Raw genomic sequence first — 26,600 nt, forward strand, 5'->3', positions numbered from 1 at the left:
TTAAAGACGCCTGGCCTGGAAATTCTAGTACCAGATAAATACTGAGAAAAGTGAGTACTTACTTTCACCAAAAGACATGAACTAGAATGTTGTTTGCAACTTTATTCATACTACACAAAACTGGAAAGCAACCCAAATGTCCACCAATAAGAGAATGGATAAATAAATTGGCATATTATTCGGTATGTTGTATATTCATACAGTGGATGAGGGAAACAAAAACCACAAACTTTTGATATATGTAACAACCTGGACGAATCTCAAAGGCATTGTGTTGAACAAAAGAAGCCAGACTCACAGTAGTACATACTGTATCATATCATTACATGAAGTTCAAGAACAGGCAAAACCAACCTATGCTGATAGAAGTTTGGCTGCATTTGTCAGAGGTAGATATGTTCATATACCATAACCAACTCCATGCACAGGCATGCACACATCAGAATTTATGCATGTGTGTGCCCAAAAGACACATAATAAGGATGCTCATTCCTTGTAATAGCCCCAAACTACAATCAAGCTAAATCTCCATCAGTTGAAAAATAAATAAATCTGTTTTGGTGTAGTTCTACAATCTAGCTGTGCAGACTGTTATACATCAATGGAAATGAAGGGCATCTGGGTGGCTCAGTCGGTTGAGTGTCCTACTCTTGATTTCAGCTCAGGACATGATTCCAGGGTCATGGGATTGACCCCACGTCAGGCTCCATACTCGGTGTGGAGGCTGCTTGGGATTCTCTCTCTCCCCCCAGCCCCCTCCCCTGCTTGATCTCTAAAATAAATAAATAAATAAATAAATAATAAGTAAATAAATGAAAATGAATGAATCATAGCTATATGCAACAAGACGAACACATTTTACAAGCAAATCATTGAGCAAATAAGTTGGACCCAAGAGAATGCATACTATATGATTCCGTTTATATTATAGGCCAAAAATAAGCAAGAGTAAACTCCAGTGTTTAGGAGTGAGCACTTGGGTGATGAAAACTATTATTATTACTATAGTTATTATTAATGTTTTAGAGTTTGAGCAAGCGGGAACAGGGAAGGAGCAGAGACAGAGGGTGACAGAGGATCCGGAGCAGGCTCGGTGCTGATGGCAGGAAGCCTGGTGCTCACAAACTGCGAGATCATGACCCGAGCTGAAGCTGGATGCTCAACCAACTAAGTCACCCAGGCTCCCTGAAAACTATTTTTTAAAGAGCAAGGAAATGATTACTTCAAGAGCAGGATAGTGGTCAGCCTTGAGGAGGATGGGCAATGACCTCAAGTTGGGCTTGTGGACACAGGCTGGCTTCTGCGTGCTGGCAGAATTCTACTTCTTCATCTGGGTCATGGTCAAATGGATGTACATTCTGAGATAAATCAATGTGTTGTATATTTTTGCTTTGCATCCTTTTTATATGTAATACTTCACAAAATGTTTAAAAGACAAATGTACTGTAGACATCTTTCCATGCCAGTAAATATAGAGAAAATCTTTACAAAGAAAAAAAATTATGCAATAAATCTAGAGATCTGTGAAATCTTGAACACAAAAAAGTACTTGGAAAGCTCTGACTTTTGTTGTGTTGCTAGACTAGGTCCAAGGGCATTCCCTTTTGAAATCTCAAGTTCTCTGGCTTTGAGGAAAATCCAAAGCGTATCTGGCTTTGTGAAACCAAATTTAGAATTCAGCTCCAAGGGGGCAAGGAGCAGGCCTATATTTGTGCAGCGCTATTTGTCCAGGTCTATATTTGTACAGCACTGTGGCTGGGCACACAGTAGGATCTCAGTAAATATAAGGTACAAAAATGAACAAATAGAATAGAAAGGAAGAGCAAATTCAGTGTATGTAGTACTGTTCATAAGGCTACCTTGCCTTGATGGCAGGGCAACGTCTTTGGGTGGTAAGGGCCCATAGTTAGGGTGCCTGGACTCGGGGGGGGGGGAGGGACATGGCTCCCTGGATGGTACTGGGTGGAGAGGGGCCTCTGTAACATGGTGACCCCTTGGGGGAAGGGGTCTGTGCTACGGAGGAGGTGGCCACTAGGGGGCGCTGTCTGAAGAGCCCAAGCTAATGTTTTCAAAGTCCTCTTTTTTTGTAGGGTCTGCCCATTAGCTCCAAGACTTCAGTAGAATTCTTTCTAGAAGGCACATCCTAGAACGAGCTGTGCTGAGGCAGAGCTTCATGCTTTGGGTGTGGTGGGCACAACATGGAGGATCCATTACTGTATGTTAAAACCAACCCAGGGAGAGGCCCAGGGCAGTGATATGGATTGAGAGTGACACCAAACACCCAACAAGTTTGTGTGACATGCTAGCCCTCCCTAGGGCATCCCAGAAATATCCGAGAAAGAGAACCAATCAAAGCCAGGCCTTCCTGATTCCAAGTTAGGGGTCGTAGGGGTAACTGCCATTATGTGGGTATTATAGGGCGTGAGTATGTCTGGGTTTCACAGGTGACACCAGGTAAGAAGGGAGAGAAAATTCCAGACACACAAAATGCATTCAGGAAACTGTGTCTGTGCAGCACTTGCTGTTTCATTTTTAAAGCTTCTCTTTGCATAAATTGGCAGAGGCAGAGAAGGACCTGAATTAGGAATCCTTATTTTAAGAAAAGAGGCTGCACCCAATGCTTCTCATTCCCTGATTTCCCTAGAGTAACAAAAACTCCCCATCACAATAGCTTGCTTTTCTTTGCAGGGTGACTGGCAAGAAGGGAGGGAGGGAGGACAGGCAGCTGCAGACTGCTGCCCCTGCTCCGGTGCCTCCCCCGGCTCCTGCCCTCTGGAGCCCACCTGGCGTTCTGCGTGCTGAGTGCTCCCTGTAGGGCAGGCTGAAGTTCAAAGATGGGGGAGGCTTGCCCTTTGATGGCTTCTGGGGAGGGGTCTGGTGGACTGTTTCTTCTCTAGGGAGTGGGAGCAAGGGGGGAGAGAAATAAAGGGAGAGAGGGAGAGAGAAGGAGGGAGGGAAAACACAGGAGAGGAGCCAGAGACAGGCAGGGAGGAGGGAGGGAAGTGGGGCGAGAAGAGAAGAAGAGAGAGGAGTAAGATGTGAGGGGCAGAGGGAGGCAAAAGACAGAGGAGGGATAGAGCCTGAAACGTCTATGAGAGAAGGAGAGAGGGACAGATGTGCAGGAAGGAAGAGACAGAAAGGAGAGCACGGAGGGAGGGGGCAGGGTGCCGGAGAGAAGGGGTGAGGGGAGACGAAGACAAGTGGGGCAGCAGGAAGGACAGGGCTATCCAAGTTTTCTGACCGGGCTCTGGTGGTGCGAAATGCAGGCTCTTTGACCAAAACCCCACCAAACAAAGGCCTAAGTTATTTTCTAAACCTGATAATCCATCTGAGCATTATCTGCCACAAACTGGGTCAGCTTTAGAAGGAGGAGAGGTAGGGGTGGGGGCCTGGCGTGTGCCAGGTTGGGGGCCTGGCTTTCATTTCAGTCCCACTGGGATTAGCCACCTCCTCTGGATCCAACATCCATCCATTCAGTAGAGCAGTGTTAGCGACATGCAGCATAGCACCGCTGCCCAGCACCCCAGGGATTGGGCGCCCCAAATCCCTGTTCCAGGATGAGCCTGCTCACGTGAGACATAGATGCAGAAGAAGGACGAAAGTCACAGAACAGAAGAGGTCAACCCAGGCCATGACAGTCAGGAGCTGGCAAGCAGAGGGCAAGGGAGCCGAGGAGGATGGAGAGGAGGCAGGGCGGCCCCGCCCCAGTCCAGCTGCCCTTTACCTGCCATGCGATCAGGTCCTTGAGGCGGCTCAGTTTTTCCTGGTCCTCAGCGTGATCCCTCGTGTACTCCTCTGTGAAAAAGGCCTGAGGAGGATAGGCAGGCAGTTTGGATTTCCTGTTCATTTAGCGTGGACCCCAAAAGCAATCTGTTACTGGGAGAGGATTCCATTTGAGGGGGGCAGGCATGAGGTCACATGGACTTGGATGGGACAGGGACCTGCAGGGACTGACAGCGTTTCCTGTTCCTGGAGGCTTAGATCAGAACCCACTGGGCAAGGGCCACAAACCCCCCGGGAAGGAGATCTCCAAGTCTCCCTGGAGCGAGAGCATCAGCCGCAGCTGGGAACTTGTCAGATGTACAGATTCTTGGGTCCCACCCAGACCTACTGAGTCAGAACCTCTAGGTGGGGTGGGCATGGTGGGTGGGGGGAGGAAGAAGCCCTCCAGGAGATCCTGATGCTGCTTCAAGTTTGAGAGCACTGCCTCAGGGAAAAGAACTCAAAGAGGATTTCCCCTGTGGTGCTCCAGCTTGCCTTACCATCCCTTACTGTGTGTGCCCCTACCCTCCCCCAGCTCTTTCTGAGACTTATGTCCTCTGCGTGTTTGCACACACAGACATATCACCTCTCAAGGCTGAACAAAGGGTTACTGATGATGACGAATGGGGTATCCAAGGGTAGCTAGAAGGACTGCTTGGGTGACTGGAATCACTGTCCCTGAATTAGACTACTGCATCGTTTTCTTAGTTTTACATCAGCGGAGGACACAGAAAAGGTTAATAGGGAATTCATCATGAGAACGAGGAGTCCATTTCCCCCTCTGTGCTGTTAATGTAGGGACTAGGTAAAAGTCCAATAAGGGCTTTTTATTCTACTTCAATGCTGGGAAAATCTGTCTCTCTCCTGAAAAACTGGTATGTCCCCCCTGTGGAAAATGTGACTCATAGAACTATTGACATTTCCCTTTTTGCCATGGATATCAGGAGGCTCAAAAATAAAATCTGTGGCTATAATGTGCAGGCATCTCTGGAGAGACCTTATGACCTGGATACCTAGATTATAACTCCCATTTTGGAGTTGATCTCTTATCTTTTATCTCTTTCCACAGATTCTGGGTTTCATTTATTGCCATTTGTTGAGGTCATTTCCATCATCCGTGGAAGAGATAGATTCACACAAGTGGCATGCACTTTGATTTGTGGCTCCTATCCTTTTGTGATCTGGCTCAGATCCAGAGTGTTTCCTGGATGGAGGTGTCTGGATGTGCCCAGCTGCATAGGGGATCCGTGTGATTCCTACTCCTTCCTGCCACAGCAGAATGTAGCATTGAGAATGGAAAGGAGAAGAGAGAGGGGCTGTAGAAACTCTGGAAGATCTATGACGTCCAGCCAAGCTGACAAACAGCTACAGTAAGATAGGGACATGCAGTTTCATCCTCCCCCGGGGTCCTCCTGCCACTGCTCTGTCGCCACTGGGGCCGGAGAGCAGCAGCCCTCACCTTCTCGTACTTGGCGAACCCCCCCATGACAGCAGGGTCCACGATCCCATTCAGGAGCATGGACAGCGGGTTGATGGGAAGGCTTTCGTCATTCTGGTACTGGTTGATCATCATCAGGATCTTCTCATTGGCTGTGGACATGGTTTCGATGGCATTCTCCAGAGGACTGATTGTGGTCTGTTGAAAATGAGATTACCAAGAGGAGCAAGCCTTAGCAGGTCGCCTTAAAAACAGATATTGTTATTGGTTTCAACTGGGGTTGGAATTCAAATGAGGCAATGCTCCCCAAGGGACTGTACCAGGCTCTTGTTATAATGAGTGAGCTCTAGGGGCTGCCTTCTGTCTGGGGAGAGACAGGCTAACTTTCTGCTAGTGCAAAAGGCCTTTCCCTGGGGAGGTGGAGGCAGGCAGCCCCAAACACTTGCTGGGGGCTCAGAGGCTGGATATGCTCCGGGGACAGTTCTCTCTTCTTATTACTTGGGAGAAACACGCTCCAATTCAACCCATCCAGTATAGGCTGTCTACCTACTATGTGTAAGCTATCAGCTGTGTGAGCAGCTGGTGATGTGATCACCCAGCGTGGCCCATAGTAGGTCCTAAGGTTGTTGTATAAAGGGTCCCTGCTCCAAGGCAGTTGCAATTTTAGATGAGAAGATAAAATGAACCCCCTTTGCAACACCTCTTAGAAAGCAATATAAACAGAGTGCCATCAGATGGGAACTGGCAAAACAGTGCGGTTTTCAAAAGATGGGATCTGGAATACAGATCTAAACCAGCGGGTCTGCATACTTTTTCCATGAAGGGGCCAGACAGACGGCAAATACTTTAGGCTCAGAGGCAAGGATACAACGCTGCTCTTCCAGGAAGAAAGCAGCTTCAGGCAAACTGTAAATGAATGAGCGTGGCTATTACAATAGAACAGGTGCAGGTTGTGTCCCACCCCCAGGCCATAGTTTGTGGACCCTTGAACTAAACACACTAAAACTGAGTCTAAATCTCAGCTCTGTCATGTCTTCTAGCTGTGTTACCTTCGGGGCAAGTTTCTAACCTTTCTGAGCCTTGGTTGACTCCTTGGTAAAATGAGGATAAGAAAACCTGCTTCAGAGTAGCTGGTAGCCGTTATTAATCCTTGCCGGTGTTAGGACAGAGCCCAGCAGTCGCCCTGAGAAGGGAAGACTGGCCAGTGGGGATGGTAGAGCCTGGACGAAAGGCCCAAGTAATTGGAGGCGACTTCTTGGAAGAAGGGACCCTACATTTTATCATCTGTGAGATGATGGTGAGATAGTCACTGCCTCATTGGGAAGTAGCCAAGATTGTTTCAGATAGTATGACCTTGACTCATAGCAGAGTTCTTTAAAAATGGGCACCTGATAGTTATAGCTACAGTGTATATGGGAAGGGCAGAGCTAGCCTCTACAGCCATGTTCTGGGCCATCCTTTTAAACCATTTCCTTGGATCTGTGAAATCCTAGCCTCCTCACCCCCTTGTTTCTGGACATTTCTGAGGATGGCTGCTCTGTGCAGCAAAAAAGGGTAGATGCCACCTCTGTTTCTTTCTGCCCCCCGCCACATTCACATCCACACAGCATTCAGACATGCACACACACACACACACACACACTCGCACACACACGAGCACACAGACAAGGAGGGTCGCTAGGGCTGCGGGGGCTGCAGTCTGTGTGCTACAAGCCGCAATCCCTGGTCTCATTTCTGTCCAGCACACAGACCAGCCTCACAGGGGCTTTACAGAGCCGAGGGCTGGATCAAGTTCTAAAGAAAACCAGGACCATTTGGGTTGAGCCCAGTACCGCACCTGGATTTCAACAATAGCCTGGCATGTCTGAAACACGCAGGCTTTAAGGTGAGTTATTAAAAATGGAAAGTCCTATTGATTGGCTTTTCTCCTCGTTCCTGAAGCTATTTTTGAATCCCTAAGTCTTTAACCTCATTATAACCATCAGGAACAGAGAATGAGAATGAAAATTCTTTGGGTTTCTCACCTATAACTGAACTTACAGCTCTCAGCAGAGTTATGGGGTTATGTGTTTGGGGGGAGGCCTGGATGTCAGGGGCTGATAACAGGAAGAAAAGCATTGATCATGATAATGGAGCCGGCTCCATGTACAGGCTGCCTCCAATGGGTCAGCCCATGCTGGGCTTGTAACACTGGCTCTTTCCTTTGTTCCCCCCACAGCAGGTCAGCAGGTCTGGGGCGGATGGCTGCAGAGCTGGAAGGAAACAGGGACAGGGGCATTCCTGATTCCAAAGGTGAGCGTCTCCCACCACAGACAGCTCATACTCTGCTACCAAACTTGCCTTAACTGCATTGTTAGGACGCAGTTAACCCCTCGGATCTCTGGACCCTTTTCTAAGTTGAGCCTGGCTTCCCTTATCTGCAGTGTAGATGTGTAACACTTGCCCAACTTGCAAATACATTATCAGGGAGAAAATCCTTTGGAAAGAGTTTTAAGGGGGAGAAACATCGGCCAAAAGATGAAGTGATGGTAATCCCTTGCAATCAAGGGGCTGAATTTCATGTTCTTCAAAGGCATTTCTCTCATCTCGGCCTCCTAAATCCTCTTAGGAATCCATGAGCTGCACGAGACAGGCGTGATTATTACAATTTGCTCATACCACTGATTGCTTTGACAGTTCGAGTCCCACTTTGGGCTTCAGTGTCTCTATAAGCAAACAAAGGGACTGGACAAAAACCAGGAATGACTTTGCATGCTGGAGACTTGTGGGTCAGCCTGGGCCCAGAGAGGTCTATCATTTAGCCAGTATGTGAGTTCTCATTTTTAAAAAATCTAATTCACCTGGAATGGGCTTGCCACAGCTTCTGCCACTCCCTGTTGTCTTGATGTCACTATTTTTCGTACTTATATTATCTTCCTGGGTTCTGAAGGCTTTTGATTTTGCAGCTCTTGGACTAAATGGCCTCTACAGTGCCTTCCAGCCCCAAAATTCCATGGTTTTTAATCTCTATTTTGAAGGTGACGAAAACTAACGCCCAGATATACTGTGTTTGTCCACCATCATATAGCTCGTTAATGCCCAAGTTGAGCATGGTCTCTGGTCCCCAGATTGGAGCCCCTTGTAAAGACTGCATGTTCCCAGGGCCAGGAACAAAAAGAGAACCCTTAATATGCAGAACGGACACTTGAATCCCATCGGAAAACTCAGTCCCTCTTCCGTGACAATTCACGAGAATAAGATACAAATTCATATGACACAAAACCGAATTTTTAAAAAAATGAACACACTTGGCAGGCATGAAACCTTTACGTCTGAAACATCCTGAACTTCTTGGTAACCTAACTGAGGTGGTGGTGGGGGGATGCTATTAGAGATAAGTCCATTCTGATCAACTTTTTGGAGGTCTTCCCATCCTTTGTATCAGAAGGTACCAGTATAAACAAAGCAAAACAAAATTGTTGGCTTTTTCCTAACTTCACAATCCTGAGTTCATAAAACGAGATAACCAGCTCAGATATTATGAGTTTCTGCATATTAATTGAGTGACTGATTGATGGATTTACTCAACAAATTGTCTTGACACCAATTACGTGCCTGAGACTAATTTTTGCACTTAGGGATGTGGTAGGGAACAAAATAGACAAAAATCTCTCTTCCTGGAACTTATATTCTAGTAGAGATGATATTCTAATATGTTATTATATTTAAAATTCTAGATATTAAAAATAAACCTATGGGCGATCATCAGGGGGTGATGGGTGCTTTGGGGAGAAACACCATAGTGGGCTGGAGGGTGGTGGGGAGGGCTGAGAGCGAGGTGGGACCTCCCTCGGTTTGCCCTTGGCCTAGCAGGTACAGCTGGACAAGAGTACCCCCAGAGGACAGGTCACAGCCAGGGCCAACCAGTAGAGGCTACATATTAGCAGAAAGTTTCTGATTCCTTACCTCAAAAATGGGATCATTGATAGTATATACATCACAGGGTTTTGTGAGGATTAAACGGAATAATGTGTTAAAGCCCTTGATACAGTGCCTGTGACACCTGTCAAAGCTTATCATGTACCAGTGTGTTCCATGAGTAACAGGAATACATAGTTTCTTCCTTTCCATGGTGCCACTTATCATTGGGCCACCGTCATGGGGATGGGCTGGGGACACGTTCAGAGAGAGAGAGGGAATCCAGTGGAGATATCTGATATAGGAGGTGAAAGTCAAATCTCACGTCTCTCACTAACCTCAAATAACCCATGAACTCATGCTGTACATCAGTCCCCTCATCCATCAAATGAGAGAATAAGAAGGTCTACCTTGTGGCACTGTTGAGGGGTTTAATAGGAATCATGCATGTGAACAGTTTAGCATATGCTTGATAAATGTGTGCTGATGTCATAAGCATGGTTACATTTTCCCTGAGGTCTAGGCCAGGCCTGTGAACAGGAGATTGGAGGCCATCAAGCTGCTGGGGGACATTAATGGCTGGAGTGGAATGGCTTCATGCTGATAATACAGGAGCTGGAACACGTCATTCAGACCACATCCCTCCTCTGCTCGTGGCTCTAAGGCATTCAGTAGAAAAGCTAAGTCCTGTGCTGGCCTACAGGGTCCTGCAGGATCTGGTTTTGTTTGGGCTCCTCCTACTCATCCTCACTGGCCCTGAATCAGACACAGTCACGTTCTGTCCGTAGGGCCTGTGTACTTGCCTTTCCCTCTGCTAGAATGTCCTTCTCTGTGATATTTGTGTGGACCACTCCCTCATCTGCAGGCCTTTGCTCAAAAGCATTTCAGCAGGGAGGCTTTCTCTGGCCACTCTGTCTAAAATAACACGTCTCCTCTACCACCTTTCTTTTCTTTTTCTCCATACTGGTTTTCACCATGATATTATTACATTTACTTTGACTTTTCAGTATGTCTTTCTCACTAGAGTGTAAGCTTCATTGAAAAATCTTCAAGTGTTTGAAGATTAAATATTTGTTAAATGAATAAAATGAATAAGACATCCTAAATATGTCCCCACTTTTTAAGTTTCCTCATAACCACCCTGGCCTTTCCTTTGCATCCTGGGAACTGTAATATCCTTAGCTGTTTAAGGATATGGAGACCCTGAAGTTTATTGAGAAGCAAAAGACATGTTCAAAAAATTGCAGTCTAGCCGGAGTTTTGCCTCTGTGTGATTGCCCCTCTCTGAGCCTCAGTTTATCCAGCTATAAAATGGGTTCATAGTGGGATTCTTCAGAAGTGCCCCGATGTGCTGCTGAGATAGATATGAGGGCATGATTAAGTGGATGGAGTTCTACGCTCTGCCTTTTCGCTGCACCCAGCCACAGAAGCCCCCATTCATCAGCTTTATTATAGGACTCTGTGTAGGTTTCATCTGCTGGAAGGAAAAACTTACCTGATGCTTAACGAGAAAAATCTGAAAGCAGGTAATCCCGATGGCACCTCAGGTCCCTCCCTGCATGGGAATTCTAGGATTTCCACAGTGGCCTTGAACAAAAGACTCACCTGGGACATCTGAACCACCTCAAACCAGCGCAGGATCCCCGGCAACTTGTACGCAGTGATGAAGGAGGTTCTCTCGATCCACATCGACTGTCCAGTAAGCGGGGGAGGCAAGGGCAAGAAAGCAGCACACTTATGAAACCTGGCTGTCAGAGACGCTTGGCAAGAATCTGGCCAGGCCCCCAAACCTCTCATCCACCCCGAGTCTGAATAAATGCTGCAAGACCCGGAAACATACTCCCATTTTACCCTTAAGAATTCTTTCCCGATGTGAAGTTTAAGTTTTCCCTGGATTTAGGCCTGGTAAGTTTTTTTTTTTTTCCCTTTTATAGTTTATTGTCAAGTTGGTTTCCATGTATCACCGAGTGCTCATCCCAAGTGCCCTCCTCCATGCCCATCACCCCTTCCTCCCTCTCCCCAACTCCTCCTTAACCCTGTTTGTTCTCAGTATTCAAGAGTCTCTCATGGTTTGCCTCCCTCCCTCTCCCCAACTATTTTTCCCCCTTCCCCTCCCCCATGGTCCTCTGCTAAGTTTCTCCTATTCCACTTATGAGTGAAAACACATGGTATCTGTCCTTCTCTGCCTGACTTATTTCACTTAGCATGACACCTATGTTGCTACGAATAGGCCTGGTAAGTTTTAACCTGGGCCTCTGAATAGTCAGAATTTTTAAACAATAATGAATGCATCTATCTGCATTTTCTGGGGGGTGGGGGCGTTCGGTGTTCACTATGTTCCGAAAGGGCAAGTGACTCCTAAATTCGAAGAGTCCATATAAGACAAAGAGCTGGGAGAGACTTAGAGCCTTCTCGTCCTGCCAGCCATGGGAATTAGAAGACAGATCCTCGCTGGGAAGCACACAGCGGACACTGGGCACTGAAATCGCTGTGCCTTCTTATTAGTATGTCCTGGAAGCTTTGACTTCATCAACACTCCTGCTGAGCCCGAGGGTCCCTGCCTTCTGGAAATGCCTGAGTGCCCTATGATTGAGAGGGTACATCTCACACAAGGTCTGGATGATATCTTGAGAGTGTGGAGGTTCAAGAAATGAAAACAAACCTGATGGAAACGACTCGAGAATGGGTGTCATCATATCAGCAGATGTGAACTTTACTTCTCCTTGCTTTGGATCAAATGCCCTCCCATTCTGACATTGACAGACACCTGTTCTGGTTGGTATGGGTGGCCCTGGGGAATGATCAAGGCTGCTGAAGATACTCACGGCAAACTCATTCTCAGGGTCGACGGTGCCTTTGCGCACAGGCCGGGAGTAGTGGAACTTTTGCACGTAGTTGGATTTATAAAAGCTGCAAGACAGGAAGAGACAGAGGCTCCCGGTAGCATGTCAGGTCGCTGACCCAGAAACTGAGCTGACCTTGTGTGGTCCAGGGAGGCCCACAACAGTGCACTTCAGGTCTGGCAGTTAAAATTGTAGCATTTAAAATCTGGTGCTCCTGGGGTGCCTGGGTGGCTCAGTTGGTTGAGCATCCCACTTCGGCTCAGGTCATGATCTCGAGGCTTGTGAATTTGAGCTCTGTGTTGGGCTCTCGGCTGTCAGCATAGAGCCTGCTTCACATTGTCCACCCCGCCATCTCTGGCTGCACCTCCCCCACTTGTGCTCTCTACCTCTCAAAAATAAATAAACATTAAAAAAATAAAATCAGGCATTCCTTGCAAGGTGATTTAGAAGCTAAACTGGTCTTAGGTCCTATGAGAACACAATACCCCTTAGAGCACCCAAGGAGTTGGAATTCTACCATTAATGCATACCTGAGTCATCATTTATGTGACCCCAGTGAAGAATCTAGATATGCCTATGGTTCCAGGGGCATCCTCTAAAGATTTCTTTAGGTATCCCCACCACCCCTCAAATCACTCTTCCTGAATCTCTGGGGAGGTTCAAACACTGGGGCTGGAAGGGCACGGTGCTAGCTGTGTGGTTGTGATCCCTTGTCCTCAGTGCTTGGCTGAAGAGGGGAGGGAGGCTCAGACCCAAGTTCAGCTACACCTGCTCAGCCTCTTGCACTGGTGTGGCACTGCTGGGACAGACTCCTTCTCACAAAGAGCTCCTGCTTCCCACTGTCCTCCAGGAGGAGAGACCTTTCACTAAGGCACTCGAGGTGCTATATTGAGTACCCTGCGTCTGAGGGGGGTAAACTGGGCAGCTCCAAGGGGTGTCCTACAGGCCCCCTACCTCATGGCCCCATCACTGACTTCGCGATCTGCTACTGAACAGGTGGAGACCCACCTTCTTGCTGCTTCCTCTACTGCCCTTTTATCATCGTCAGGACACATGCACTGTCAATGCACCGCCTCAACAAATGCTGGAAAGATGTCCCTTTGGAAGAACATGTGCTCACAATGAGCACTGTCCCTGTCCCCACCCTGCCGATCACCTGCCCAGCCCACACTGTCTGGCTATGCATTCCTTGGAACCATTCTGTCACCTGAGTGACAGGCTCTCCACCTCCAGTTCAATGAAATGTCATTGCTGCTTCCTGAGGTTTCGCTGTGCCTTGTTCCTCTCATCTCTGGCTTCAGTTTTTTTCAGGGACAGCGCCCAGATGGCTAATTGGGCTGGAGGGGTGATTCTTTTCCCAAAAGAAAAAGAGATAAAAGGCTGCTAAACCAGAGAAAGAACTGGGAGGGCACCAGGGCCTGTCCTAATACCAGCTCGGCTTGGCGGCCCCATGGGATTGTCTGCCCTGTCCCTTCCAATGAACTGTGGGTCTTACTTTATTATCTGGTCAGGCACTGGCTTATTCTTGAACCTTGGGTGTTCATCCAAGACAGGCTGGACGGTGAAACACTGGATGTCTGGGATTCCTGTCGTTAAGGGCTCAAAACGTGTTGTCGGCTGCAGGGACAGTTCCGAGTTGAGACTTCCCAGGACAGCCCTCCTCAGGCCAAGACTTTATTGAATGACTGGCCTCAGGTTGCTGGCTGCCAACTAGGTCCTAATGACAGGTTAGTAGTCGTCGTGGTCCTTGTCAGAATTACTGGTCACCTGTAAGCTCCTCCCAGGCCTCAGTCCTTGCTAACAGTTGGGTGGTGGTCCCTAATCATCATTATCATTTCTATACTAACAGTAATACGATAATGAATTTATAGTCCTCAGTCAATTGCATAGCACACCCCCCCATGGACTTCTTTCATTTCGCCCATTCCACTGAGCAGTGTTATTAATGTAAGCCTCCCCCTTTATAGGTGAGGACATCAAAATCAAAGATGCCAGATGAATTGTTGAAGGTCACACAGCTTGTGAGAACAGAACAGAGGTTTGTATTTAGGTCCTTTAACCCCACATTCTGGGTTCTTTGAGCCCAGACTGCTCCTCAGTGTGTTCCTTTGACCAGCAGCATCTGCCTCACCTGAAGCCTTGTTAGAAATGATGAATCTGGGAGGGCACCTGGGTGGTTACGTCAGTTAAGTGTCTGACTTTGGCTCAGTTTGTGAGTTCAATCCCCACATCAGGCTCTGTGCTGTCAGTGCTGTCAGTGCAGAGCCTGCTTTGGATCCACTGTCCCCAGTCTCTGCCCCTACCCTTGCTTGAGCCCATGCTCTCTCTCTCAAAAATAAACATTAAAAAAATTATAAGAAATGATGAGACTTACCTCAGACCTATGAATCAGTGTCTATAGTTTTATAAGATATTCATGTGATATATGGGCATCTTTAAGTTTGAGAAGCACTGCTTTAGAGTATGCAAATAGATACCATTTTGCATTCCAGCTCTGAAAATTTGAAAGTAACTGCCTGTGGCAGGATTGTGAGGCTGTGTCCAGGCTGAGTGGGAAAGAGTTCTATGATCGATTAGTGATGCCTGCCATGGGCACAGGCTATGGAAATGTTGCCTCTTCTAGACCTTTATTCATTTTAAGCCGATAGCATGGCAATCCAGATAAACAAGACCAATCATCACTGATCCCATCCCCTGGCCCCTGCTTCCCTTCCTGTGTCTTTTATGTCTCCTTTACTCATCTCTCTTCTGCAGGTTTCCAAGATCACTCATCCCTTCATTCCAACCAATGATTACCACAACTCCAAAAACTCTCTCCTGAGCCTGAAATGTCTGCCAAACAAGGAGTCACAAACTCCTCTTACTGGCATTCAAAGTTTATCTCTGGCTTCCCAAAAGATTCTACTATGCCCTTTGCTTGAAATATTTTCTCACATCACCCCCTCTTCCCGTGAGCCCTTGAGGCAAATGTCAAATACCACAGGCTCCATAAGTATTCAATTTACCCTCAGTCAGGTGTTGTTTTCTCCCTATGACTCTCCACAGCATTTTGCCTGTACTTAGGACTCTTATCTCTCCAGCTTCCTGTCTTTTCTCTTCCCAGACCCTCCCCACCAGATTGTGAGCTTTCTGATAGCAGAGGCTATGATTCTTTAATACAGAAGAAATGGCCAAAATATAACTCCAAGTTAAATTCAATTGTTCCCCCTCTGATAAACTCACTCCATACTAATATTCTGGGAATTTAACTGTTTTATCTCTGCAGAATGTTTCTACATTAAATGAGGGTCTGAGAGAGAGAGAGAGAGAGAAAGAGACAGAGAGAGAGAGACAGAGAGAGAGAGACAGAGACAGAGAGAGAACACAATGCTTAACATAAATAACAAACTTTGCTGGAAGTATTTCTGTAATATTCAGAAAAACCATTTTCTTTTTCAAGCCATATAGCCAGCAGCTCCCTTCTCTGGGAAGGAAACTACTTTGGTTTCCACACCAATCCATTTCTGTAGCAGCCGATCCATGGCTGCTCTCCCACTACAACAATAGAGTTGAGTAGTTATGACAGAGAGACCACATGGCTGACAAAGACGTAAATATTTCCTATCTGCTCCTTTATAAAGAAATTTGCCAACCTTTGTTCTAGAGAGGCTTCTAAGTCCTATCTGCTGATCTTAGCAGTTGGTCTTGGACCAAAAGGAGAATCCAAACCTGTCTTGAGGAAACCAGTGACACCAGAGCCTCCAAATCATGTCCAGGAGGATGGATGGATGGACTGTCTCACTACATGTTGTACCTGTACATGGGACTGAGACCCCAAGGTCTGGGCAGAGGGAAGTGGGAGACAGGACGCTCAACTAAGAGGCCTAAGCTTTCCGATGTCCTCCTCTACTTGGTTACCTAAAAGAGAAGGCATGAGATGTGTCGCCCTTCCAAAAGTGCTTGTCAGCTGCTCCACTAGTGAAGGTGAGAGAACAGTGTTCAGAGCTCAGGTTTTGGCAATAGGCAGACCTGAGTTCAAACCCAAACCCATAAGTTTCCAGGACTGTGGGCAAGCTGCTTATATTTTTTGAGCCTTGTTTTTCTTATTTGCAAAGTGCAGAGAGTAATAATACCCAATTCATAGGATTACTATAAGGATAAAATGAAACAATGCACAAAAAAATGCCTGGTACGCAGTGAACAGTTAATAAAGAACATCCTGTTCATTAATCTTAGTGGAAGCAATGGCATTATAGAAAGACTATACAGACTTTGAGACAGATCTTGGCGTTCAAATCTCACTTCCATAACTAACTAGGTTTGTAGCCTTAGGAAAACTACTTTGCCTCTCTGTCCTACACATTCCTTCTCTATTAAATAAGACAAAAATCATACCTATCTTATAGAGTTATTTTGGGGCAAAAGAATGGTTAATGGTTATAAAGCATTCAATCTCATGCATGGCATGAAAAGGACTTCTAGCGAATGTCAACCTTTTTCCTTCTTCCACCTGGTGCCTGGCACTACTAAATCAGGCCTATGTTTGATGAGATAGCCTTGACCCCCAGCTAAAATGCCATAGAGCTATTCAACAGCAGGAGTCCACTTAAGAGGGGCCCTAGTACTAATCTCCTGTCTCGCCTGTAACCAGAATCACATTTGTAACCAGTCAGCCCCAGGACTAGTTGCATTTCCTCTTGCAAATACCATGGTAGAGCGGGCATGAAGGGCAGGTGAGCATAATGAAAAGGTTACAGATGAATATGTATCACCCAAGGGAAAAATATTCGGATTAAGGTTCGGCAGACTTAGCAGACCAGCCATGCAACCTGTCAACCCCATTTTAAAGGCTGTAACTTAATTTGTGCTATGAGGTGCAATGTTGGGAGCCAGGGTGGGCTAATGCATCACCACTCATCCGTCTGCCTGATCCTCGGGTTTATGTGCTCTCTGCCACTAGGAGTCTTGCCTTCTGCCCAGTGTCAGCTCCTGGCCCTATCAACATCTTGCTGGCATCATCTCTTACCACCTGTACCCTCCTCTGTGGACTCCAGTGAGCTGCCTCCCTCCCTACGTCCTTCCCTCCTTCCTTCCTCTCTTTGTCTATCTCTCCTTTCTCTCTCTCTTGTTTCCTTTTCTATTAATCGACAAGTTTTTTTTTTTTTTTTTTGGCTTTGCCCCGGGTGTCAGGGGAGTTACTACAGCAAACAAGGCAGTGCAGGTCTCTGCCCTCCCAGAGCTTATGTGGACCTTTAAAAAGCACAAAAAAATAACAGATTGAGATCAATTCTCTAAAGAAAACAGGCAGGGTTTGAGATAAGAGGCTCATGAAGAGTTCAGAAAAGACTGCTTTAGGTGAGTGACCAAGAAAGGCTCTTCCAGGAAGTGACACCAAGTTAAGATCTGATGGGTAAGCAAGGAGCTGGGGGAAGGGCATGGCAAGAAGAGGGGACAGAAGATGCATAGGCCCAGAGGGAACCAGCTAGGTGTGCTTAGGCAACAGAAACAAGACCAGTGTGGCCAGAGGGGCATGAGAAAGGGAAGGAAGAATCCCAGGGAGGGAGGCAGGGGTCAGATGTGAATAGCCTACTGGCCTTGCTCAGGAGTTTTGATCTTATTGTAAGAGAAATATGGTGCTGTTCCAGTCTTTGGAACCCACTGCACTCCTTCCCACTCAAGGCCTGTGAGCCTGATGGTGCTTCCCACTGTCAGGGCATTCTTCCCGCCTCCTGCTAACTTCTGGTTTGTTGCTAACCTTGAGCATTACCCTCCTCAAGGAAGCTTTCTCCGCCCTTCCAATCACAGCATCCTGTATGGCTTCTTCTGGAATTAATCCCATTTCTGTAAATGTATATTTAATGGTGCAATTAGTTGTTCAGTGTCTCTCTTACTTGCTAGACTCCAAGCTCCCTGAAGGTAGGACCACTTTGTGAGTGTGATCTTCAGTGTCTTGCACAATGACTGGCACAGAGCCAGGGTTCAATAGTATTCACTATGAGAATGAATAAATGAGGGACTTAATCAATGAAAGCAGCATTTAGAATTTCCCAAGATGGACTCTTTGGATCTCATACTAGACATTGACATTGGCACCACTGCAATGACTCTGGCAGCAGCTCTAAGCTCTAAGGTGGGGCTCTGCAGGCCTTTGCCTGGCCCCTGGCTGGGGCATTCTCCAAGGATACACTGGCCTGGTGCATTCTTCACGTCATCCCCAGGGGCAGAGGTTGTGTTCATCTTCTCTGCATTAGGGAACTGGCTCATCAGCTGCATCTGGAAATCTTCTCTTCGCTCATACTCCTTCCCTCGGTAGATGAACACTTTGTTCTGCAGAGAAATGACACCCAACAGAGATCTTAGGGCCTGGGCTTGGAGAACATGGTGCAAGCAAAGCTGGGGGGCTTGTGACATTAGCACCGAGCTCTGGTGAACCCCTAGAGATCTCTCTCCATTCTGCTTCCCGACTACAGAAAAGAGAAGCTCAGTTCACTGACCTAGCTAGGCGTACCACTTCATTAAAAAGATTAATTCTAAAAGGAGAGAAGATTGTGGATGCTGAGAACTTTTGCAAACTGTCCTATGTGTAACTTTTAGAACTATTCCCCACTCAGCTTTCAGCATGTCATACCTGCTCTTCTGTTTGCATGGCCACAAAGGGCACCTCCTGCCTTTAATGAGCCATGTAGGCTGGGTCTACAGGCTGGAAGGTACCAGTATTCAGGTCCTTCATCTCATGGTTCCTGGCTCTAGATCCATGAAAACACGCTCTTTATCCTTCTTTGACTATGTTAGCCTTCTCTAGATCAGTAGTTTTCATATAGGAGGTGATTTTTGTCTCTTAAGGGATACTGGCCATGTCTGGAAATATGTTTCACTGTTACAATTTGGGGGAGGGGGAGCTACTGGCCCCCAGTGAGTAGATGCCCAGGATGCTACTAAATGTCCCTCAATGCACAGGACAGCCCCCATATGGAAGAATAACCTGGTCTAAAATGTCAGTAGGGCTGAGGTTGAGAAGCCTTGTTCTAGACCATATCTACCATCTGTGCCACCTCTAGTGGCCTGGAAATTCTTCAGTCCAAACCCACGTCTGTCACCTCTGCATGTCACTGCTTCCAGATCTGGGTGATTGTCAGATGAGCCTAGAAGACTTCTAGAAGTTCAGACCCCTAGGCCTTGCTCCAGACCTGCTGGAATGGAATCTATGGGAGGAGGACCCAGAAATGTGAATTTTTAACCAGTTCTCCCGGGGGTTCTGATGTATGACCAGGTTTGGGAAGCCACCTCTATTCCAGTGAGGAAACCCTCGCTCTCTACCTCTTCTGCAGCCTGTGGTGCTTACTCTTGTGATTCCACTCTGACTTCCATACTGATTGGTAACAGTGAGTGACTTACCTCCTTGACTAGACCGCAAATCAAGTAAGGTCAGAGATTGGATTTGCTGTTTCTTTAGTATCTCCCTGGCCTTAGAATTGAACACAGGATTACTAGAGGGAGTCCCATGGGAAGGAAGCCTATAGCTGACCTAATCCAATTCTCTACATGATCAGTGAATAATTCACAAGAACATTATTTCAGAAAGTATGCTCCAGAGGAGCACCTGGGTGGCTCAGTTGGTTAAGCGTCTGACTTCAGTTCAGGTCATGATCTCACGGTTCGTGGGTTCAAGCCCCACATCGGGCTCTGTGCTGACAGCTTGGATCATGGAGCCTACTTCAGATTCCATGTCTCTCTTACTCTCTGCCCCTCCCCCACTCATGCTCTATCTCTCAAAAATGAATAAATGTTAAAAAAGTTTTTGAAAAGGGGCTCCTGGATGGCTCAGTCAGTTAAGTGTCCGACTTTGGCTCAGGTCATGATCTCGCGGTTTATGGTTCGAACTCCGCATCAGGCTCTGTGCTGACAGCTTGGAGCCTGGAGCCTGCTTCAGATTCCGTCTCCATCTCTCTAGCCCTTACCTACTCGTGCTCTGTCTCTGTCTCTCAAATATAGAATAAAACATAAAACTTTTTTTTAAAAAGTAAGTTTGCTCCAGAGACCCCCTGAGGGTCCATAAGACCGTTTCAGGGCCTCATGAGACCAAGGCGCACTCTTCCTAATAGTGGTCAGTTGTTATTGGCCTTTTTCATTATCATTCTCTCAGATGTACAGCAGAATTTTCCAGAAGCTGCATGAAGTGTGCTATCACTACAGACTAAACGCAGAAGAAGGTGTAAATATCTAGCTATCCTCTCTTAATCTAAACATTAAAGAGATTTATAGAAATATGTTGCAATCTCACTGTTGGCACACATTTTTATGGGAAAATAGAACTATTTTTCCATAAAGATGCAAGTTATGTTAACATGTGACAGGGTACTTGTTATTTTTAAATAAATTGATAAATATTTTTAAATTTTCTTAGTTTTAATTCTGAATATGGTAAATGTAGAGAGCTAGAGTCTATCAATACAAAAGTTCATTGGAGACCTCAATAATTTTTCAGAGAGAAAAGAGATTCCTGAGACCAAAAGGTCAGAGAACCGGAGCTCTGCCTGCTGGGTAGCAGAGGTCTGCTGGCTCTCCTGGAGCACCACCCTCAAGGGATGGGGGGCTCACTACCTCATGGGGTTGCTGTGTATCTAGAGAACATGGGGTGGCTGAGGGGGTTGGTGGTGGAGGGGATTGGGCGTGTGCTGGGGTGAGGGCAGCCCTCGGATGGAGGAGAGCACATAGTCTCAGTACAAGTGAATTCCCGAAGCACAAGGCGGCAGCTGAGGGGCCTCGGGTCCCTGACCTGGGTCTCAGTCACCTACAAACTCACCCGCAGAAAGGAGGGAAATCCCTGGCCGTAGTATCCAACAGCAAAGTAGTCTGGCTTGGGCCTGAGGATTTTCATGATGTTTTCATAGAATTTTGCCTGCTGGATCTGGAAGGAGAAAACACACAGCTTGTAACAACATAGATATGTATCAAAGGCACATTCAACTCACAGAGGCCACTCTTGAGAGACGATCATCATACCGGAACCAAGATGCCCACTGCACATATTTGTGTATCTGTGGGTATGTCTATAATCATAATAGCAATGGCTGTATTCACCCTGTACAAGGTCCCACGTTAATCACTCTACCTGCACCAGCTCATTTACTCACATCATTCTCTTAACAACCTGCAAGTTTCATATTCTGTTTTGCAGATAAAGAAATGGTGTCTCATAGTGCAGCTGGTAAGTATGGAGGTGAATCCAGCCAGCCATCCAGAGTCCCCCCCCTTGACACGCTGCTCCCTCCTCTGTGAACACAAGGCATGTGTCTGTGGGGGTCTATGGATGCATAAGTATCTCCAGATGTAGATGTCTTCCTGTGTATGTACCCTTAACATACTTCATCAATTCTAAGACGTGTGCACTCTTCATATTTTAACGTCTAAAAACAGTTTACATCTTACTTTACACCTGATAGCATCTTAGAATTGCCATTAGCCAGATAGAAATCATGACAAGGCACACACAGAAAAATGCTGCAGCTCAGACTGATGGGATCTTAAACTGATACAACATGGGAGATAAGTGTGCATGGACACAAGCCTGTGCAGCGTGAACCTGGAGTCTGGGCATGCACGTACATCAGCGTGTGCATGGATGCGTATTGGGTATGTGTGTGCATGGGTGCACATGACCGTGTACTGTGTGTGTGCCTGTGTATGCATCAATGTGTGTTGTATGTGTGTGTGTGTGTGCATAAATGTGTGCTGGGTGAACGTGTGCATGAATGTGTACTCCATGCATGCCCCTGTGTTTGCAAGGATCTATGTGGATGTATGTGTAGGGTAGACATAAGTGTTTCTTGGTGTGACTACATATGTGTGTTTGCATCACATCTTACACACAGTACGAACAGCTAACTGCTTAGCTGCTTTTAACAAGAATACTACATTCAGTATCCATCAAAGAAACAATAAATCCTCTCTCCATATTCTGAATCTTTTTTTAGAGTTCTCTGGACACAGCTGGACTGGCGTGTCCTGGACACTGGGGTCCTGGCTCTGAGGCTGCCAGGAGCTATGTGGGAGGTGGACACGTGGGGGAAGCAGCCCCAATGTTCTGTGTCTTCTCTGCAGCAGCCACCTCCCCACCCAGCCCTGGCATCTGCAGCACAAGCAGGCGAGGCTGGCTCCCCCCACTCTCCACTTACCCCCACCAAATCACAAGCACCGAGGAGCTAATGGGGAATGGCCAGATGGGGAGCATTTTAATGTGATTTATCTGTTAATCAGAAAGCACAAATTTGCGTTTTTATTTAATTGGCTTAGTGATTTGTGGGGATTTTACTGCAAATGTAGCACAGTGTTTATTGGGTGTGCAACAGCAGCAGCAGCCCCAGTGCCAAGCAGGTACTTACCCCTCCATCCGGGAAACTGTTGCTAATGAGTTTTCCCAGAATACCTTCCTCTGGAAATATTCCCAACTGGAAGGAAGGTTTTCAGCACAGCGTTGCTCAGCTCAGGCCTTACGTCCACTCTTTTTCTGGTATCCTGCCCCCACCTGGCCTCCTGCTTCCTCTCCCCGGTCTCTCTGGGAGCTGAGGCCCTGGGCACCCAGCCTTACCAGGTTCTGGCTCAGGAGCTCATAGTCAAAGATCTCCATCTCGTACTGTTCCGCCAGCTCCTTGCACAGACTGATGGCCTCTTCCCACATCTATAGGAAGGTCATGGACATAAAGGTTAGGAGACACCTCCCAGCTTGCAGAACCCTTGCCGAGGAAGGGACCCAAGGCAACTTGACTCCTGGGACTGTACTGCAGCCTCACTCCAGCCCAGGTCCAGCCCCACACACAGCAAGCCAGGTACTTACCAGGGAGCATGACCTTTCCTTTGCCCCTCACTCTAGTTTTGTGACAAATAATGGAGCAGCCAGAGACAGGCTAACTGCTTTATTTGCATGCTGCCTGGGACTCCACAATCACTCTGGGAGGTGACTAATAACAGCTGCATTTCCCAGGTGAGAAATAGAGGGTCAGACGGGGAGACACATTGTGCCTAACCAAAAGCTGGGCTAGAATGCACACCCGGGTGTAACCTGAGAAGTGTCAGCTATAGACCTAATGTTGAACAGCAGGTCTCTAGAACTTACGCATCTTGTGTAACTGAAATTTTATACTTGTCACTTCTTAATGGGGTTATTTGGAGTGAATGAGTGGGGAGGGGGAGGGGGAGCTGAGTATAAAACGAGTGATTAGAACTTTATGTAAATAGGTCTTTTCCATTTGGAAAAAAAAATCTGAAAAAACAAATCCTTTCCCTCTGCTCTTAGGCTCAATCTGATAGATCATCCTTCCATCTTAGACTGAAGGGGGTCGGGAGCCTCTGCAGAGAGGCGGGAGATGCAGAGTGGGCTGGAGATCTGGCAATCTCAAGGGACACCCATCACATTTCATATTCAGTTTAAAATGGAAAATGCATCTAAATGGAGAAGATAGGGGAGGTGGGGAAGAAGAGAGGGGAGGTTGCCAAAATGTAGTGTGTGCTGTGTAGCAAAAATGCTCTCTCTGCATCCAAGCATAAAAATAAATAAAAGCAAGTGCCGAGTGGAGGAGCCACAGCTGTAAACCCGTGGACAACTTAGTGAGCAGCATAAAAATGCTTTATGTGCCAGGAGGAACCAAGTCTACAAGCCCGGCCAGGCTGGGCTTTCTTTCTCTTCAGCCTGAACAAGAAGATGGTGGTAAAGTCCCTGGGCTGGGTCAGGGGACTCTTTGGCTCACATGGAGGTCTTTGCCAACTTTGTACCATAATATGCCAGAAATGCTTTCATTGATGTATTAAGAGAGCACTAATGGGGCAGAGATTGAGTCAGAAACCTAGGATTTCCCCGAGTCTGCCTGCATGGCCATTGGGACCTCTGACAGTCACTGATCCCTCTGAATCTCTTACATTAATTATTGAGCACTAACTGGCTTCTAGGCATGGTATACAGTGATGGAATAGACATAAATAGGTACAAGATACAGTCTCTTCTTTCATGAAATGTTAGTGGGTAAAGCATACCCATAAATAGATGCAAGAAACTAGTTTTGAGGGATATAGAGGAGTCCACCAAGTTCTGACAGATGTACAAAGTAGAAAGGTAATGTGTGTGTCTGGAACAATAAATCTCCATGAGGGAAGGTATGGGGAAAGGAAGTTAAAAGGATGCTAAAGAGTTTGGGCTTCATTCTGGAAGCTTCCACAGCAGTGGCTGTCAAAGTAAGCTGTACCCATCTGCTCTTGCCTCTCTGTTCTCTAAGTACCTTGGCACTACTTTTCTCTCCCTCATTTTCCATTATGGCACAACACCAAAGGGTAATATGCAAAGAAGAGCATGATTGGTTTGGCTGTTTGCCAACTAGACGATAAGGTCCTTGAGACGAGGGATAGTGTCTTTTTCCTCTCTGTTCAGCGTAGGGTGAGCTAAACTAGACACACTGCAGAGGACACAGCTCAACATGTCCTTTTGCGGCTTTCACACTGTGATGGACTGAATCAGCTGTAAACAAATACTAAGCTCTGACTTGAATCCGGCAGGGCAGGCTCACTGCCCTCAAGAGGCTTATAATTGTAAATTATAAAAACAGTGGTCTCCAACTGCTCAACGCCTGGGAATTTATAAGCCCTTCTGCAGACATTACCTCATTTTGTCTTTCCAGGGAAGGTGGGGAGATCAGGCTAAGGCAGATACAATGAACTGCAGTGACAGAGCAGACCAAAATTAAGTCCATTAAATTATGTCCAGAGGAATAGTAAGAGGTCTTATAATTCAGAGAAGCAAAGCTGTAGGTGAGCTAGAGCGCTCAAGAAAGGTTTTGATGGAGGAAATGGCCAATCAACTGGAGTTTGAAGGCAGAGTAGGGTAAGGATGATAGTAAAAATTTAAGAAGATATGACTATGTACCAGGTCCTATGTGAGGTATTCTACATGCATTCTCTTATATAATTTTCACAATACAACTAGGAAGTAGGTACCATTAGTATCATTATTTTGGATGGGAATTGGAGTTTCTAAGAGGTCAAGGGAACTGTAGATGACAGAGGAGCAAGGTTTGAGACCTGGCTGGCTCCAGAGCCTAAGGGCTTAGCCCATGTGCCACATCTCCTACAGGAGTTGAATGGTTGCATTTGGGTTGGTGCTTCTTGAAGGTCCATAGGAGACTGGAAGATGAGCCTCAGCTGGCCTGGCTAATCTCCCAACCAAACATTTTGTCCTTCTTGTTTAAAGACCAATGACAGCACCACATTGTCATTCATTCATGTAATTCATTCACTTATTCAACATATATTTATTTGTCCCTGATATCAGGCTCTGTGCTAGCCACTGGACATTTCTCTGTGTTCATGGCATTCTAGAATGGGGAGCCAAACAATTAATGTAAAAATGAAGTGAACAAGGTGATGTCTGATAGTGACAAGTGCTTTGAAGAGGCAATAAAGGTGACTCAGGGCAGGGGTCTGTTTTGTCTAGTTGGTCAGGGAGATGTCCTTGAGGACATGACAGCTGAGCAAAGCTCTGAGCTCTGAGAAGGAGTCTTCTATGGAAAGCTACAGAGGAAAAATGCTCTAAGATGGGAGAAGCAAGTGCAAAGTCCCTGATGTAGAAAAGAGTTTGGCAAACAGCGTGTGGGCAAGAGGGAGCTGGCAGGATGACATGAGAGAAGCAGTCAGAAGACAGCTCGTGTGAGGCTTCACAGGTCATGGGAAGACTTGTGTAATCATTCTGGTGGAACAGGGGAATTGTATCCTGTATAAAGGATGAACTGTTGGAAGCAATAGAGGGAGCAAGCATATTGCATAGAACCCACTGTGTATCCAAGTGAACAATGAAGAGGCCCTGAATGGAAGTGGTGAGAAGGTGAAGCAAAGTGACCAGACTCAGAATTGAGAGGGAGAGCTGACCAGACCTGCAGATGGACGGGGTGCAGAGTATGGGAAGGAACCACCCTTCCCCATGGCCAAGGTCCCCACAGAGAAAGGGAGGACAGGGATAAATTACCTTTCCTTTGTCAAAGTAGCCTATGATGATCTCATAGAGCGTCTCCTTAAGCTGTCGGTGAGTCTGGGGGTGCTGCTGGCCTGTCTGCATGACCTGCGATGCGCACTGCTCATCTGACCACTAAAGACAAGAGACACACAAAGTCACCAGGGCTGAGTGGCAGCCAAAGGGAGGTGCCGTCCCTACTAATGAGGAGCAGAAGGAAGCCGTGTAAACACCTCTGTCAGCTTGCCCACCACCCTGGGTGTGAGTGGTCCGTCAGAAAGAGGCTGGTGTGCGGTTTCCATTGGCAAGTGCCTCCTGATCTTTGCCAATTGTGCCTTTTTGACTCTCTATTGGTTCATGTGTGTGGTTTGTAGGGATTTTGTTTGAACCCCTATAAGGCATGAGCCCAGCTTTTCAAAAAGCCAAAGGAAATCCTTCAGAACATTGTCCAGCTACAACCCTGTTTTCAAGAGAAGGAAAACAGCTCACTGGGCATGCTAATGATTTATAGGTGACATTTGAATGTCATATAAAACTGTAAAACATGTCTTGGGGGGGTTATTGTTGTTGCTAAATTTGAAAGTCACTTCAAACCTTTTGCGAGCAGGCAAAGTAGTGCAGAACAGTAACTGGCCGGGTCAAAAGTTTGAGGACATAGCAACGCAAAATATATTTGGCTAATGCTTTTTCT

The 26,600-nt window shown here is 46.7% G+C and overlaps 1 protein-coding gene across 1 annotated transcript in view; it reads right to left on the bottom strand.

Annotated features, from left to right (window-relative positions):
• Positions 1 to 26,600, bottom strand: part of DOCK2 (dedicator of cytokinesis 2) — a 404,233-nt gene that overhangs the window by 8,175 nt on the left and 369,458 nt on the right. Inside the window, exons 38-46 of the mRNA XM_029942884.1 lie at positions 25,925 to 26,044; positions 22,508 to 22,597; positions 20,723 to 20,827; positions 18,105 to 18,246; positions 13,436 to 13,517; positions 11,923 to 12,007; positions 10,703 to 10,789; positions 5,222 to 5,398; positions 3,725 to 3,808 (exon numbers count right to left, since the gene is read on the bottom strand). Of these exons, the coding sequence (XP_029798744.1) occupies positions 3,725 to 3,808; positions 5,222 to 5,398; positions 10,703 to 10,789; positions 11,923 to 12,007; positions 13,436 to 13,517; positions 18,105 to 18,246; positions 20,723 to 20,827; positions 22,508 to 22,597; positions 25,925 to 26,044 (972 nt within the window). The remainder of the gene's footprint in view (positions 1 to 3,724; positions 3,809 to 5,221; positions 5,399 to 10,702; positions 10,790 to 11,922; positions 12,008 to 13,435; positions 13,518 to 18,104; positions 18,247 to 20,722; positions 20,828 to 22,507; positions 22,598 to 25,924; positions 26,045 to 26,600) is intronic.

The sequence above is a fragment of the Suricata suricatta genome, chromosome 6, assembly GCF_006229205.1.
Source record: "Suricata suricatta isolate VVHF042 chromosome 6, meerkat_22Aug2017_6uvM2_HiC, whole genome shotgun sequence".
Classification (NCBI taxonomy): domain Eukaryota; kingdom Metazoa; phylum Chordata; class Mammalia; order Carnivora; family Herpestidae; genus Suricata; species Suricata suricatta.